Here is a 14,363-nt window from a genome sequence, read left to right on the forward strand (position 1 = left end):
TCCTAAACATTTCCACATGTTAAATAAATGTCACCCTTTATCTAATTAAGCTGGAGACTCATCTTCAGTGGAGTGACAGTGGTAGTCGCTACTGGAGAGTTATTTATTGTCAGGTAATGATACATGTGCCTTACAATAATAAAGCCTCATTCAGAGTTGGTTTGATGAGAGATAATCAGCTCTTTTATAACAGAAATGTTAACCCTGTTGGTGTTTTACCAGTTTTTCACAGGATAATAAATAATATATACTGTATATACACACAAATACAATATGAAATGACAGAATTGGAAGATAATGAAAATGTATTCTTTAAATTGTGTTTGAGCTTCATTCCCACGCATGTAAAATAGGAACAGGAAAGCAATAATGGCGGTTAATAATTTTTATTGTTAATTATCATGTTCTCAATTTTCCTGTGAAAGATTTATTTTCCTCAAACAAGCTGTGAATATTTCAACAGGTAACAACTTACTGTTTATTCCTTCATGTAACTTTGCCTCGTACTCAGGTATATTTTCTCTAATGTTGAGTTTCAGTATTTATTTCAGTATGAGGGATTTTGCCTACTTGTGAGATGAAATGCTATGCAAATGTAAATGAACTGACGCTGCACTTGTTGATGCAAACACTGGCATTTGTTTATCTGTTTGGATAAAATGATAACGATCGTGTACATGAACAAACAGCGCGGTTACTGTTTCAGTTCATGATGTTTTCAGATTTTCTGTGTGACTGTGAATCATCTCTGTGTGAACTATAAGGATGTAAGCACGAGACTGTTCGTGGATTCAGCACATGTATTTTATATTAGATATATAAATGATCTTGCATGCATCCAGGGAACCTGATAACAGTGAAATGAATAATGAAAACTGATGCCTGCTCACTGCCTGTTGTTTAGTCTCCTCAGTTGTGCAACACGCAGTCTTTGTTTACATCAAAGCATTGAAAACTGCAACTTGCAGACGGGTTTTCTCTTGTTGATCCAGGTGAGTCAAAGCATACTCAATTTGTTGTGTTTATTTTGAAACTCTAAATCCACCTAACTTTCCTGCAGTTACTGATATTGTTATTCCTTCACACCAACTGATGTGGAAATAGTAGCTTCTAAATTATTAAACATTGTTGTCCACTTCTTCGAGCATGGGTTCAAATGTCTGCAAAGAATGGCGTGCACTCCACAAATCTGGACTTCTATTGCATAAAAAATGGTTTATATGCAAGTGCATTGCTAGTGTTTGATGGACGCAGCCCTCCAGAACACTAGGTGGCACTAATGTCTCGTTTTAGTCTTGTGAACTCAAACACGTCTGCATTTCACAGGAGAAATAAAAGAAGACTGAAGGCTGCAGAAGTTTTAACCCAAAATACAAAGATAATCTAAAGCAGGTAACGTTAAATATAATAATCCTTTCTGGTGTCGTACTAATTGAATTGACAATGGCCTTTTGCAGTATTTTACCGACGACTCTGGTCACATGGCGCCTCAGTCCTACGTCCCGTTCATTTCCATTGAAGTAAATCTTTACTTTATGGTAATTGGTTCTGTAATAATAGAATCCAGTTTGAACGTGCAGACAACAACAGCGGTCTGTCTGATACTTTATTCTGTACAAACATTTGCAGATAAAATGTGTTTTGGTCTCCAAACATGCAAACTGTCCACAGAAATAGTGTTTTTCAGTCACAGCAGGCTAACATTTAAATCCACATGGAGTCTACCAAAGATTTTTTCTTTCTAATGAAGTACAGGAGGTACTTTCTACATTGTACAACCATTTTCTACAGCAGGCCTGGTTTTAACAATTGTGATTAAAAAAAAACAATCAACAACAGTTATTGTTGTAATTTGAACTGAAAAACCTCTAAGAGGAGAGAGGTTTCAAATCACCTACAATAATGAGCCAAATAATATGTTAGAAAACAAGCTTTCTGCTGAATTTTGTGTTGGAAAATAGTAAAGATATAGCTGTATTTTGGCTTAAAGCATTGTTTCCAATTAGTTTTTGTTTTTTATTAGCACTGAGATGGAAATGCAGCTCCCACCTCACGAGGGAGACGAGCTCTCAGTGGTGGACATGCACACAGGCGGAGAGCCTTTACGGGTTATCCTCAGCGGCTATCCAGAGGTCAAAGGTGACAGTGTGCTGTCCAAACGCCGCTACGTCCGGGAACATCTGGACCACCTCAGGAGGGTGCTGATGTACGAGCCGCGGGGACACTATGACATGTACGGAGCCCTGATCGTGGCCAGCGAGATCCCCGAGGCTGACCTTGGGGTGCTGTTCATGCACAACGAGGGGTACAGCACCATGTGTGGACACGCCGTCATCGCACTGGGACGCTTCGCTGTGGACTACAAAATAGTGAAAGAGCCACAGTCACCAGAGACCCAAGTGAACATACACTGTCCCTGTGGCCTGGTGAAGGCGTTTGTCGAGTACTCTGGTGGTAAAACAGGAGGAGTAAGGTTTCTCAGTGTGCCCGCGTTTGCATTCGCCACAGGTAGGGCCCTCAAAACTGTCCTCTGGTATTTCTAATCTTCTGCAGGAATGTAACTGCGGAACTTCTCCTCCCAGATGTGACGGTGACTGTGGAAGGGTTTGGTGATGTGACTGTGGACATCAGCTACGGAGGGGCCTTCTACGCCTTTGTAAACGCCCAGAGGTTTGGCCTCGATGTGGCCGAGTCCAGGACTCGAGATCTGGTAGACGCAGCCACAGCGGTGACCAACGCCGTCAAAACTCAGGTAACAAGTTCATATTTCAGCCTGTGTTAAATCCGCAGTAGTCTCTGTGCTGACACAGAAACGTTAGCAACAGAACGTTACAGGTGCTAGATGGAATCTAAAAAAAGCACATTTCCTAAAGTAAACCATTGTTTCCCTAATAAATAATGTACCTCTTAACTCTTAAAATAACATCCATCATTTAGATTTAGTGGAAGCCACAGTGTGAAGAATGTGAAATAAAGGCCAGTGAAGGAGGGCTGATTAACACAGAATATCTTGTGTACTGCACCTTTTTTTATTCATGAAATAAGCATTTAACAAGAATATACACAGATGAGCCATAACAAAATGACCACCTGCCTGATATTGTGCAGGTTCCCCTATTGCCGGCAAAACAGCCCTGATCCGTGTAGTCATGGACTCCACTAGACCTCTGAGGGTGTGCTGTGGTATCTGGCACCAACACATTAGCAGCAAATCCTTTAAGTTTCGAGGTGGAGCCTCCATAGATCGGACATGTTTGTCCAGCACATCCCACAGGTGCTTGATTAGATTGAGATTTGGGGAATTTGGAGGCTAAGTCAACACCTTGAACTCTTTTTTTGGGTTTCTCACACCATTCCTGAACCATTTTTGCTTTGTGGCAGGGCACATTGCTTTCTTCCCATAGTGCATCCTGGTGCCGGGTGTTCCCCAGGTAGCCTAAGCGATGCACACGCACCTGGCCATCCACATGTTTGAAAAGAAAACGTGATTTATCAGACCAGGCCACCTTCTTCCACTGCTCTGTGGTCCAGTTCTGATGCTCACGAGCCCATTATAGGCGCTTTCAGCAGTGGACAGGGGTCAGCATGGGCACCCTGACTGGTCTGTGGCTACGCATCCTCATATGCAACAAACTGTGATGCACTGTGTGTTCTGACACCTTTCTATCAGAACCAGCATCAACTTTCTTAGCAGTTTGATCTGAAGTGGCTTGTCTGTTGGATCGGACCACACGGGCCAGCCTTCGCTCCCCCCGTGCATACATGAGCCTTGGCCAGTCATGACCCTGTAACGGTGTACTGCATTTCCTTCCTTGGATCACTTTTGATAGGTGCTGACCACTGCAGAATGTTTTGGAGATCTGAATCAGTCATCTAGCCATCACAGACTGGCCCTTGTCAAAGTCGCTATAAATTTGCTTGATAATTTTTCCTGCTTCTGACACATCAACCATGAGGACCACAATGTTCATACGCTGCCTAATATATATCCACTGGCAGGTGCCATGGCAATGACCTGTCAGTCAACTACCTCTCAGTGTTCATAATGTTATGGCTGATTGGTGTACATGACAGTGTCTTTAGAGGGCTCTTGTGTGCATTTGTTCCAGACGTATGCGTTACATTTGCTTCAGTGGGGTTGAAGTCAGGGCCACTTACGTTCTTCCACTCCAAACTGGGGGGAAGGGAAAAACATGAAAAATAGCCCCAGGGAAAGAAGTATCAGGAACCAAAGTATATGTAAAGGCGTTGTCCACATTGTGTATGTTGATTCAAAAGCCTTGCTGTTTTCTCCCGTAGGTGAAGTTGCACCACCCATCCAGTGAGGATCTGGCCTTCCTCTATGGCACCATTCTTACAGACGGCAAAGACAATTACTCCTCTGATCCCACTGCCAATATCTGTGTGTTCGCAGAAGCACAGGTACCCGACTGACACTGCTCCTGCGCAAATACCACCTTGTCGTTTGACACTTAAAGGAGTGATGTCTGAAACATTTACCATCTACATTTAGTGTACTAAGATGATGATGTGTTGGAAGAATACTAAAGGAGGACACTAACTGTGTTTTTGTATTATCTTGACCTGGTTTTTAACTGGTTTAAACATCAGGTGGACCGAAGTCCTACTGGTTCCGGTGTTACAGCCCGAGTGGCTCTACAGTATCACAAAGGTCTCATCCAGCTGAACCAGACCAGGATGTTTCAGAGTGGAGCTACTGGATCCCAGTTCACAGGGAAAGCTGTCGAGGTACCAGAGTTTTCATCTTCTGCCTCGAGCTCGATGTTTTACAGGTCCAGAGTCGACTCATATGTGCACGGGGGTGGGGTGAGTGTTCTTTTGCCCCGCTCTTGCACTGATAAGATGGGTAAAAGGTTTCTGGGTCGGCTGTCACGGTCAGAAAGTGCCATTAACCAAAGATCAGGAGATCTTTATCCCTTCTTTATCCTCAGTCATCAGTCGCTTCAGTGTGTTAAACAGGTCAGAGCGTTTGTTGTAAAACACTGTGGAAAGACTGTAAACGCTTTCTTCTAAAGCACTAAACTGGTTTTAATACTGAGTGAAAGACACATTTTCTGAACACTAATATTTAAATCTCTTGTGGACGGTAAAGTCAATATAAAACTATATGCATATATCACTGTCTTAAGATAACAAGTCAGATCATCAAGACCCAATTAGATGGTTGGATTTACATTAAATTAGGGACTTTGTAGGCCCACTGAATATTTGTTCAACATATTACAATAAAAATGAGCTTTATTTTAATTCATGAAAACAAATTGTTGTCAGCTAGGGCAGGGTGATGTGGCCATAAATGATTATAATAAAAATTATCATCATGATAAAAATTTCACATCATTAGATATCAATAATTAATCCTGAGTGAAAGTGGTTTTAAAACAATTATAATGATAAACATAATGTTATCATGAGTAAAATTAAGTAAAGTCCTTTTTCAGTCCCTTTTCCTCAACAAGATAAATATACTAATTGAAAAATTAAGTGGTAATTAGCTTGTGATTAAAATGAATTAAATCAAACATTTATTGGACATTTGTTATATTGTTATTGAGGAAAATTATATCACAATAATTATCATTATTGTTTTATTGCCCAGCCCTATAGCATATTATTATATTGTACACATTTCTATTTCATGGTGGACTCTCCCTGTGGCATTTGAGCTGGCTTTATACTGTGATCAGACGACCTTGACAAGTCACTCATAAATGTGGTTTATGTACCTCGCTAACCGGTGATTGGTTCACCTGCGACCCATAAACCCTCAGAAATAGACAAACGTGAACCTAAGTGATGAAGCCGGAGTGCCAGAGACGCTTTGTCTTACAAACTTCTGTTCACGTAGGTGTGTTTGTGATTCTCCTTTCTGTTCAGGAGACCAAGTGCGGAGACTTCAAGGCTGTAGTGGTGGAAGTTGCCGGCAGAGCTTTTTACACCGGAGTTTCCCGATTCGTGCAGGAGCCAGACGACAAGCTGACACAAGGTTTTCTGCTGAAGTGAGCCTCAATTACAGGTTTTAAAACATGTTTATACAAATATATAGTGAATCCATAATAAACAGCGTTGAAGAGATGGTAGCAGTCATTTCTGTTTTCATAGTTCATCATAACCTGATTGACCTAAATTAAGAAATGTTTTGCATTCCATTGTGCATTACATACATGAACTAGGATAGAGACAGCACATTGAGAATCTGTTCAGCATGAGAAATTGTGTTTTTATGGATTGTATTTTACAGAAATGTAATCGTTTTAAATTGGTCATTTATTTTATTTGATACTGCATTGACTTTAATAAATGTACTGTAAGGCCATCTCGTGTCTGAGCCAATGCTAAGCTAGCAATTTTGAGGGATTTTACTTTTGAAATGTAAAATGTTTAAATTCACCAAATTCAGCAATTCCGTATTCCTTAAACTGCATTGTCACATTTGACTTCAAGGTTGTAATAATCAATAACTGTTATTGAGCTATTAAGCATTGAACAGCATATGGAGGAAAAAAAACTTAAAGAGCAGTTTAAAATGTATTTGCTGACAACATGTGAATGTTTGCAGACTGTAACATTGTTGGATTTGTCTTAAATTTAAGAAGGCGGCAGTCAGGTATCCTGTTCAGTAGCAGTCATCGACCACTAGATGGAGCCAGGAGCCTGGCTGCCGTCAGGATCATGAAAACATGATCCTCTGTCCTATTCAGAGTCATGGTGGTAATAAATGACTTTTTGAACCTTAGTAAATGCTGAATAAGAATTCATTCAAGTGCTTGTTAACTAAACACAAAAGCTCATAAGTGTTTTCTCCCATTTATTATCATCAGGTCGTTGTACAATGGAAGGCAATATTTAAATTATAAAAGTCCAACGTTGGTGTTTGACACTGGATGGATTGACGCAGCCAAGGGGACAAATTAAAATCAAGGGTTTTTACTTCCACATGTGACATTTTCTACAAGAATGAAAACATCACATGTGGATCACAGAGTTTAAAATCAGGGTTTGGTTTCTTGTTTTGTTTCGCGGTGTGAATCCAGCCAGTGTAAAGAAAACATATTTCATCTTTTCAGTAAAAACGTAAAGGAGGGAACTCCCTTCAGATGGGAAAAAAACAAGTGTATTGCATTGATTGGGTATGGTTTTAATGGCATTTAGCATAGTAATTATGAATTTATATGTGCATGTGTAACAACCTTATATATAGATATATGTAATCTATGACATGAGTTTCCACACTTGTTGAGAAATTGGGGATTAGGCCCAGGCCTTTGAAAGTACCCTTTCAACAGTTAAAATCAACAGAGTTAAGGCCAGCTCTTAACAGGGAAAAGGTTCAAATAAAACATACAGTGATCAGATATATAAATGCTGCACGTCAATGATGAATAGAAAAGAAACCTACCTCTCAGCTGCGCCCCTTGCAGTCAAAACCACGTCTGTCTAACAACGCTGCGTCTCAGTCTTGTGATGGTTCTGACTGCAAGAGAACGGCAGCGTCCAGAGGAAGTTCGGATCCAGTCTTTCTCTGAAAATGATCTCTTGGACAATTCAGGCGTGTGAAAGCAGCCCCTCTCAATCTATGAAATCAGTCCATACAAAATGGCCCCTTGTGTTTTTAATGGAATCATCTTCCTGTTTGGATCGAGCATCAAGCCCTGAAGGAGTCTTACTAGCTGCACATTTCACTCTGTGCATAGATTCTGACGTACAAAAACAGCACAGAACAGTTTCTATCAGACAGCCTGTAATCAAACGCATGTCTTACACCTGGAAGGGAACCTTTCTCCGGTGGGGAAAAACAGCTTCTTAAAACATTTCATTTGATCAAACTGATCCTCCAGCGGGAACGATCCGATTTGGTCGTTAACAACAACTTTTGGCTTCTGTTCCACATCAAACTCTCAGAGGATGAAAGATCTAAACGTGCTGTGGGTGGTTCTGCAGCGGTGAAGCCGAGCTGGGTGGGAATGGAGGAGGGTGCAGAGGAATGTGCATGTCAGTTTGACCCAAGGCAAACTAAGGGGTGGGTGGGGTGGGGAGAAGATGACCTCAACCCCACTTAGAAGTTGAGCTTTGTGACCGGTCGCTCTCTGCTTGAGTCTGTGGTCTGGCTGTTGATGCGCTTGCGGTTGCGTTTCATCTTGGACAAGTCCTTGTCAAAGACCTCGCCTGATCGCAGCGCTGACACCAAGTCATCAAACTCGCCTCCGTCGTCCTCACCGTTGGCCTTCGCTTTCCGGGCCTTTCGCTCCTTCTCCCTCTGCTCTTTCAGCTGGGGAAACAGAAATAAAAATCATTGTAATTTAAAGAACAACTCCCTCTGTATAAATTTACCTTTGCATCAAATAAATAGTTTGACATTATGAGAAATTCATTTATTTGTTTTCTTGCAAAGAGATATTTGAGAAGATCGATACCATTCATATCTGTTTGTTCAATATGAAGCTACAGTCACAAGAGTGGCATCGATCTTCTCGTCTAACATTACAGAAAGCTAAAAAACATATTACAGCGAACACTGTGGCCACAAGTGGATATTACAAAATAATGACAAATTTGAATTTCCCTTAATTTCACAAGAATCTCCATAATACTCCATAATTATACACTTTAAGTGTTTTATAACATCTGTGGGTCTGATAATATGGAAACTGGGAACGGTCACATACCTGAGCTTCCATTTTGGCCCTGCGCTCCTCCTCCTCTTTGCGTTTTCGTATGTTCTCGTTCTCCTGCTGAGCCTCACCGAACGACTGCAGGAACTGGTCAAAGATGCCGAAGAACTCATCTGGCTGCATCTTATTGGCATCCTCACCAAAGTGCTTTACTGCCCTCAGGAACTGAGGGACCAAAGAGAAGGGGGCAGACAGGATCAGATTTACAGCAGGACACAGTAGAAGCATGTTTTACTCAGTCTTTGACTGTTTTATAGGAGACTCATTAGGTCTCAGCTCTTTGAAATAAGAGCCTGGTACAGAGTAGCTGGGCTTTGAAGCCCATGTTAACCCAGATCTGACCAGCTACTGATTACAGCTGAGGCCAGAGACCGGAGCCAGAGTCCAAATTAAGGCAAGCAGAACATCCAGATGTGAGATCATGCTGAGAACATGTATCTTCCAAGATGTGTATATTAACAGCAGCTCTGTCTGTGACACACACACACTCTCTCAGGTGGAGCAAAAATGCATTTAAATTACTTAAATTATTTGGTGCCCCCCCCCAATAGGACATTATCTATATAATTATAAAAATGCCTAAAAAGGTCACTTTTATACTTTACATCCTGATAAATCTGCAACAACTTTATTATATGCTCACATACACAAACCAGATGCGTGTTCTCTGTTTCAGAGGACCACTGTAAACGCTCTCAAATATTTAACTGTGGGACACCGTAAATGATTCACAGAAACTAATGGTTGCCATGTGACCAGCTGAGCTCTTGGGTCAACGTAGCACACAGACACACTATGGGGCGAAAAACATGCTCAAGATAAAAACTCCTCCCGGCTTGCACCAATAAATGTGGACAGGCGCATAAATATAACGTGTGAGTGTCAAGCTCTCCCTAGAAAGGTGAATATTCTCAGGTTTCTAGTAGTAAAAAGCCTGCGTCCCTAAAAATGGCTGCAAAATCCAGTTTCTTATTCTTTTGCTTCAGCCTCTCATTTTCACAAAGGCCACCTACAGTGAAATGTAACAAAGTTTGATAAAAGCATTCAGAAAATGACATGTTAGGTTGGAAGGTATGATTAAGCCCCACGAAACCATGATGCATTGAGACACACAATGTCCGAACAGTGCTGAACATATTGGTGTAAAATAGTGATTGAAAGATAGCGTTATCTGGCATTTTGAATCGGTCAATACATCACGATGGTGATATATAAACCCCTGCAGGCAGACTTGTCAGTGTGGCTGCTGTGGAACAATGTTAGCGCTCCCCCTTGTAAGTTTTGGGAAGGTGGTGAAAAAGTTGGTTTGAAACCCTAAATGTCTTCACTCACCATAGTCTTTTCTAAAATCTAATCTGAAACCATTACTGGCTAGCGTTAAATATATATTGTTATACTGTAGAAAATGATGCAGTTGAATGACATCACTTCAGACTAACTGTACCTCACTCTCCAGTAAACGGCAGTCACGTTCTGAAATATACAGCAGAAACAGATGTATTTTAATAACAATTCAGTCTAAAACAACACGTTACTGGCTGAGCTAACCATGTATATTAGATTGTACTCTGCATGGACTAATATCTAACACTGTTCCTGGTTTCTGTCTTGACCTGGACACATGGCAACAAGCAGGCTGACCAATGAAGTGTCAGTGGTGCTGCGGCAGGAAGCTGAAAACACTTCACTCCTGCTGTTAGCTTTCCTACAAAAAGGTGTCAATGAAGCGTGTAGAAACAGCTGCGTGGAGAGGAAATGGGATGCAAGCTGTCAGCGTTTGTGTCTACAAGTGATAGTGCTGCTGTCCGGTCTGCTCAAAGACACGTACAGACTCAATGACTTACCAGTTCCTTGGCCTCCGTGAGAGAGTCCTCCACGTCGGAGAAGCTGAAGCTGGCCACGGTGATGAACTGACTCACCACCGACACAAACTTGTCGCCCAGCTCCTGCGGTCGATTCTTCTGGTATTCCAGCTCCTAACAGTGAAAATGATCCAGGAGAGGAAGTTAAAGGAAATAATGAGAGGAGAGCACCTGCGCTAAACATTGTATAACAGCCCGACCGATAGGGAACATGTTATCTCATAGATCTGTGTGACTCACGCTCTCCACACTTTTCAAGCCGCTGCGCAGGTTGCCAATATCTTTTTCCAGCTCAGTCATGCTGCAGAGAAAGAAGAGAGAAGAAGTTTAATACAAAACAGAAAGCAAACAAGAGAAGCAGATGTGTGTCAGGCAGCAGGTTCTCCACCTACTTGACTTTGGCTGCCACTGAGATACTCTGCAGGTCCTCCTGGAACATCAGGACTTTGGGGTATTTCTTCTCCAGGATGGTGATCAGGTAGTGCAGGAGAGTGATGTTTCTGCAAACGTGCAAGAGGCACAGACACACTGAGGCGGGCTGACCTTCAAGGCAGCAATTGTGTCAAGTGTGCAATAAATTGCTTTTATTATGTAGGATCAGATATGAATAACCATACGGCATTTCATAAGAATCCCATTCCCTGTTCCAGATGTGACTTTTATCTATTGTTTTATTTCATGCCGTTCTCTCCGTTACTGCCTGAAACATGTGATGTTACAATTGAAAAAGGTTCTTACTTGTCGATACTGGATTTGGTATCAGCAATCTTGTTGAGTGAAGACACTTTGAAGCCGTAAGCGTTCCCCCTCTGACCCTTGTTCATGAAGTTTCCAAAGGCCAGCACCACCTCCAGCAGCTGCTTCAGGTTTCTGCTGTGTAAAATCTCCTTAGACGCCTTGGCCAGAGCTGAGATGAAAACATAACGATTAATGTTTTCAGGCACTTTAAGGGTCCACGCTGATTTACTTTCAGACTTAAACCATCAGTGGTTAGATAGATAGATGTAAAATTAAATACAATACAAATATAATTTCAGTTCATATATATAAAAAACATGTTTGAGTTAATGTCATTGGTGTATGAAACTATGAGACTTCTCACCTTCAACTTTGGGTTTGATCTCAGCTATCCTCTCTGCAAACTTCTTTTTGAAATATAGAGACTGCAGCCTCTGCTGGTAGTGGTTTATTCTGTACACGGGATGGAAAATGCATGTCAGAGGAGGATGAAAATAGACAAAAATAATAAATTATAAACAGGGAAATCCACAATTTAGACAGAAGCCACAAACATGGACATTGTGCTTGAGCAGAACAAAGCGAGCTGCCTGTGTGCTTATTAAATGGCGCATATAAAGTTTAAGTTGCGGTAATGAAGCTTATTTTTGGCAGCGTTTTTGTTATTTCAGCTTATAAACCACGGACTCTGCAGCTAATGAACGCCACAGTGACATCTGTCCTCCAGACCATTCTGTACTGAGTAAACTCAAATGACAAACTGCCAAACTACATTAAATCATTAAAAACAAAACATAAAACAAACTGTACTATTCTGCATTGAACTGACACGTATGTTTCTACTGTCCCTGTGCTGCAGGAGGGTCAGTTACTTTAGTTTCTCAGTTGTGACACGTTTCCTTTGTTCCCCTTATCTCACAGGACTTTGTTTAGTTTAAACTGCAACACAAATACTGTTATTACATTATGGACTCATTTATTCTCCAACACAATTTAGAAATAGTGATTCACACACATAGCTATTGTTCCCGGCTAAGTCGAAACCCATGTCTCATTTCCTTTATCTGCTCTGACTAAGAGGAAACAATGGCTATTGTTTGTCGGCACATCTGATTTGCAGCGTGCTGCACTGACCTGAAGATAGCAGTTCTGAGGTTAGTATCCAATTACTGCAGAATTCAAAAAGGCAGCACATGAGAACAAAAAACTGTATGAGTAAAGTACCTGCTCATTTCATAGAGGAAGCGGTCTGGTTTTGCCATTCGGTCGAGCTCATGTTTGTGCTCCTCCAGAAGATCCACATCGCTCTTCTCTGGGATGAACTTCAGCAGCTGACGGGGCAGTAAAAGTCCATTTTAGTATTTAACACACATTCATCTGTACGTCACCAGTTAACGACAGTGGAAGGATTTATCATCATGTGTCAGTCTATCGTAGCATTTTTTCATACACTGGTATGTTTCTCAAGTGAGAAACTTAAAACATACTGTTATCAGATTTATAACACAATGAATGTCACTTAGCACAAAATTTTGGCACAGTGACAACGCATGTTTCTGAATTTCAAATCTTCAGTGGCAGAAACCGACTTATTTAGACTTCTTGAAGCTTTTTTGTGTTAGTTTCAGTATTACTTTGGATTGAATTATATTGAATAAGATGACGTATCGCTACATTATGATCTTCCCTTTCTTCCTGTTGACTTCCAGCTTTCACAGATACTTTCCCTGTCTGAAGTCTTTGTCCTGCACATGCGAACATATAAAAGGTCGTAAAAAGGCATGGTTTTCTGTATACATCTGATCTCCCTGAGAAAATCTACCTTGGGAAAACAGGTTTCTCTAATTCCCTACCCCAATAACGAAAACCAGGAAGCCTGCTGACGTACCTGCTCCAGCATGTCTTTGGGAAGGTCCTCCTGTTCGTCCATGGTTAGAATGGCTCTCTTGATCTCCTCGTTTGAAAGCTTCAGCCTGCAGCACACAACAGATGAGTCCAGTTTAAATATACAGGTGAAACATGAAAAATTAGCATATCGTGCAAAAGTTAATTTATTTCAGTAATTCAACTTAAAAGGTGAAACTAATATATTATATAGACTCATTACATCCAAATCTCAGAAAATTAGAATATTACATGAAATCAATTAAAAAAAAGGATTTTAAAAACAGAAATGTCAGCCCTCTGAAAAGTATAATCATGCATATGTACTCAGTACTTGGTTTGGGCCCCTTTTGCATGAATTACTGCCTCAATGCGGCGTGGCATGGATGCTATCAGCCTGTGACACTGCTGAGGTGTTACGGAAGACCAGGATGCTTCAATAGCGGCCTTCAACTCTTCTGCATTGTTCGGTCTCATGTCTTTCATCTTTCTCTTGGCAATGCCCCATAGATACTCTGTGGGGTTCAGGTCAGGCGAGTTTGCTGGCCAATCAAGCACAGTAATCCCATGGTCATTGAACCAGGTTTTGGTACTTCTGGCAGTATGGGCAGGTGCCAAGTCCTGCTGGAAAATGAAGTCAGCATCTCCATAAAGCTCGTCTGCTGAAGGAAGCATCAAGTGCTCTAAAATGTGCTGGTAGACGGCTGCACTGACTCTGGACTTAATAAAGCACAGTGGACCAACACCAGCAGATGACATGGCTCCCCAAACCAACACAGACTGTGGAAACTTCACACTGGACTTCAAGCATCTTGGACTGTCTGCCTCTCCATTCTTCCTCCAGACTCTGGGACCTTGGTTTCCAAATGAGATGCAAAATTTGCTCTCATCAGAAAAGAGGACTTTGGACCACTGAGAAACAGAGCAGTTCTTTTTTTCTTTAGCCAAGGTAAGACGCTTCTGACGTTGTTTGTTGTTCAGGAGCGGCTTGACAAGAGGAATACGACATTTGAAGCCCATGTCCAGGACCCGTCTGTGTGTGGTGGCTCTTGATGCAGTAACTCCAGCCTCAGTCCACTCCTTGTGAAGCTCCCCCACACATTTGAATGGCCTTTTCCTGGCAATCCTCTCCAGGCTACGGTCATCCCTGCTGCTTGTGCACCTTTTTCTTCCACACATTCCCCTT

General features: G+C 41.5%; 2 protein-coding genes across 6 annotated transcripts in view; one reads left to right on the forward strand and one right to left on the reverse strand.

Moving 5' to 3' along the window:
• The first annotated feature begins 1,257 nt into the window (after positions 1 to 1,257).
• On the forward strand, positions 1,258 to 6,757 carry LOC123978301 (trans-L-3-hydroxyproline dehydratase). Of its 2 annotated transcripts, none has more exons than XM_046061497.1 (6): positions 1,258 to 1,392; positions 2,024 to 2,508; positions 2,583 to 2,752; positions 4,300 to 4,422; positions 4,612 to 4,749; positions 5,899 to 6,757. In XM_046061497.1, exons 2-6 carry the CDS (start codon positions 2,031 to 2,033, stop codon positions 6,022 to 6,024), a joined length of 1,035 nt encoding a protein of 344 aa, XP_045917453.1. In that variant the 5' UTR covers positions 1,258 to 1,392; positions 2,024 to 2,030; the 3' UTR covers positions 6,025 to 6,757. The 2 variants fall into 2 exon arrangements, with proteins under 2 accessions (XP_045917453.1, XP_045917452.1); XM_046061496.1 differs by having other exon boundaries at positions 1,389 to 1,520.
• A 59-nt stretch (positions 6,758 to 6,816) lies between these two features.
• Positions 6,817 to 14,363, reverse strand: part of LOC123978299 (disheveled-associated activator of morphogenesis 1-like) — a 51,558-nt gene continuing 44,011 nt past the window's right edge. For all 4 annotated transcript variants that reach the window (XM_046061494.1, XM_046061491.1, XM_046061493.1 and 1 more), the window contains 9 exons: positions 13,182 to 13,266; positions 12,518 to 12,624; positions 11,658 to 11,746; positions 11,294 to 11,462; positions 10,948 to 11,055; positions 10,796 to 10,856; positions 10,538 to 10,669; positions 8,688 to 8,858; positions 6,817 to 8,290 (listed from right to left, as the gene is read on the reverse strand). In XM_046061494.1, the coding sequence (XP_045917450.1) occupies positions 8,078 to 8,290; positions 8,688 to 8,858; positions 10,538 to 10,669; positions 10,796 to 10,856; positions 10,948 to 11,055; positions 11,294 to 11,462; positions 11,658 to 11,746; positions 12,518 to 12,624; positions 13,182 to 13,266 (1,135 nt within the window). In that variant the 3' untranslated portion in view covers positions 6,817 to 8,077. The remainder of the gene's footprint in view (positions 8,291 to 8,687; positions 8,859 to 10,537; positions 10,670 to 10,795; positions 10,857 to 10,947; positions 11,056 to 11,293; positions 11,463 to 11,657; positions 11,747 to 12,517; positions 12,625 to 13,181; positions 13,267 to 14,363) is intronic.

This window comes from Micropterus dolomieu, linkage group LG10 (assembly GCF_021292245.1).
Source record: "Micropterus dolomieu isolate WLL.071019.BEF.003 ecotype Adirondacks linkage group LG10, ASM2129224v1, whole genome shotgun sequence".
NCBI lineage: Eukaryota > Metazoa > Chordata > Actinopteri > Centrarchiformes > Centrarchidae > Micropterus > Micropterus dolomieu.

Bases quoted from the DNA above. Each gene is read 5' to 3' on its own strand.
- LOC123978301 (XM_046061496.1), top strand. From the start codon at position 1,444: ATGGCCTTTTGCAGTATTTTACCGACGACTCTGGTCACATGGCGCCTC. The intron at 1,521-2,023 runs GTAAATCTTTAC...GTTTTTTATTAG, and splicing joins TCCCGTTCATTTCCATTGAA to CACTGAGATGGAAATGCAGC. The intron at 2,509-2,582 runs GTAGGGCCCTCA...TTCTCCTCCCAG, and splicing joins CGCGTTTGCATTCGCCACAG to ATGTGACGGTGACTGTGGAA.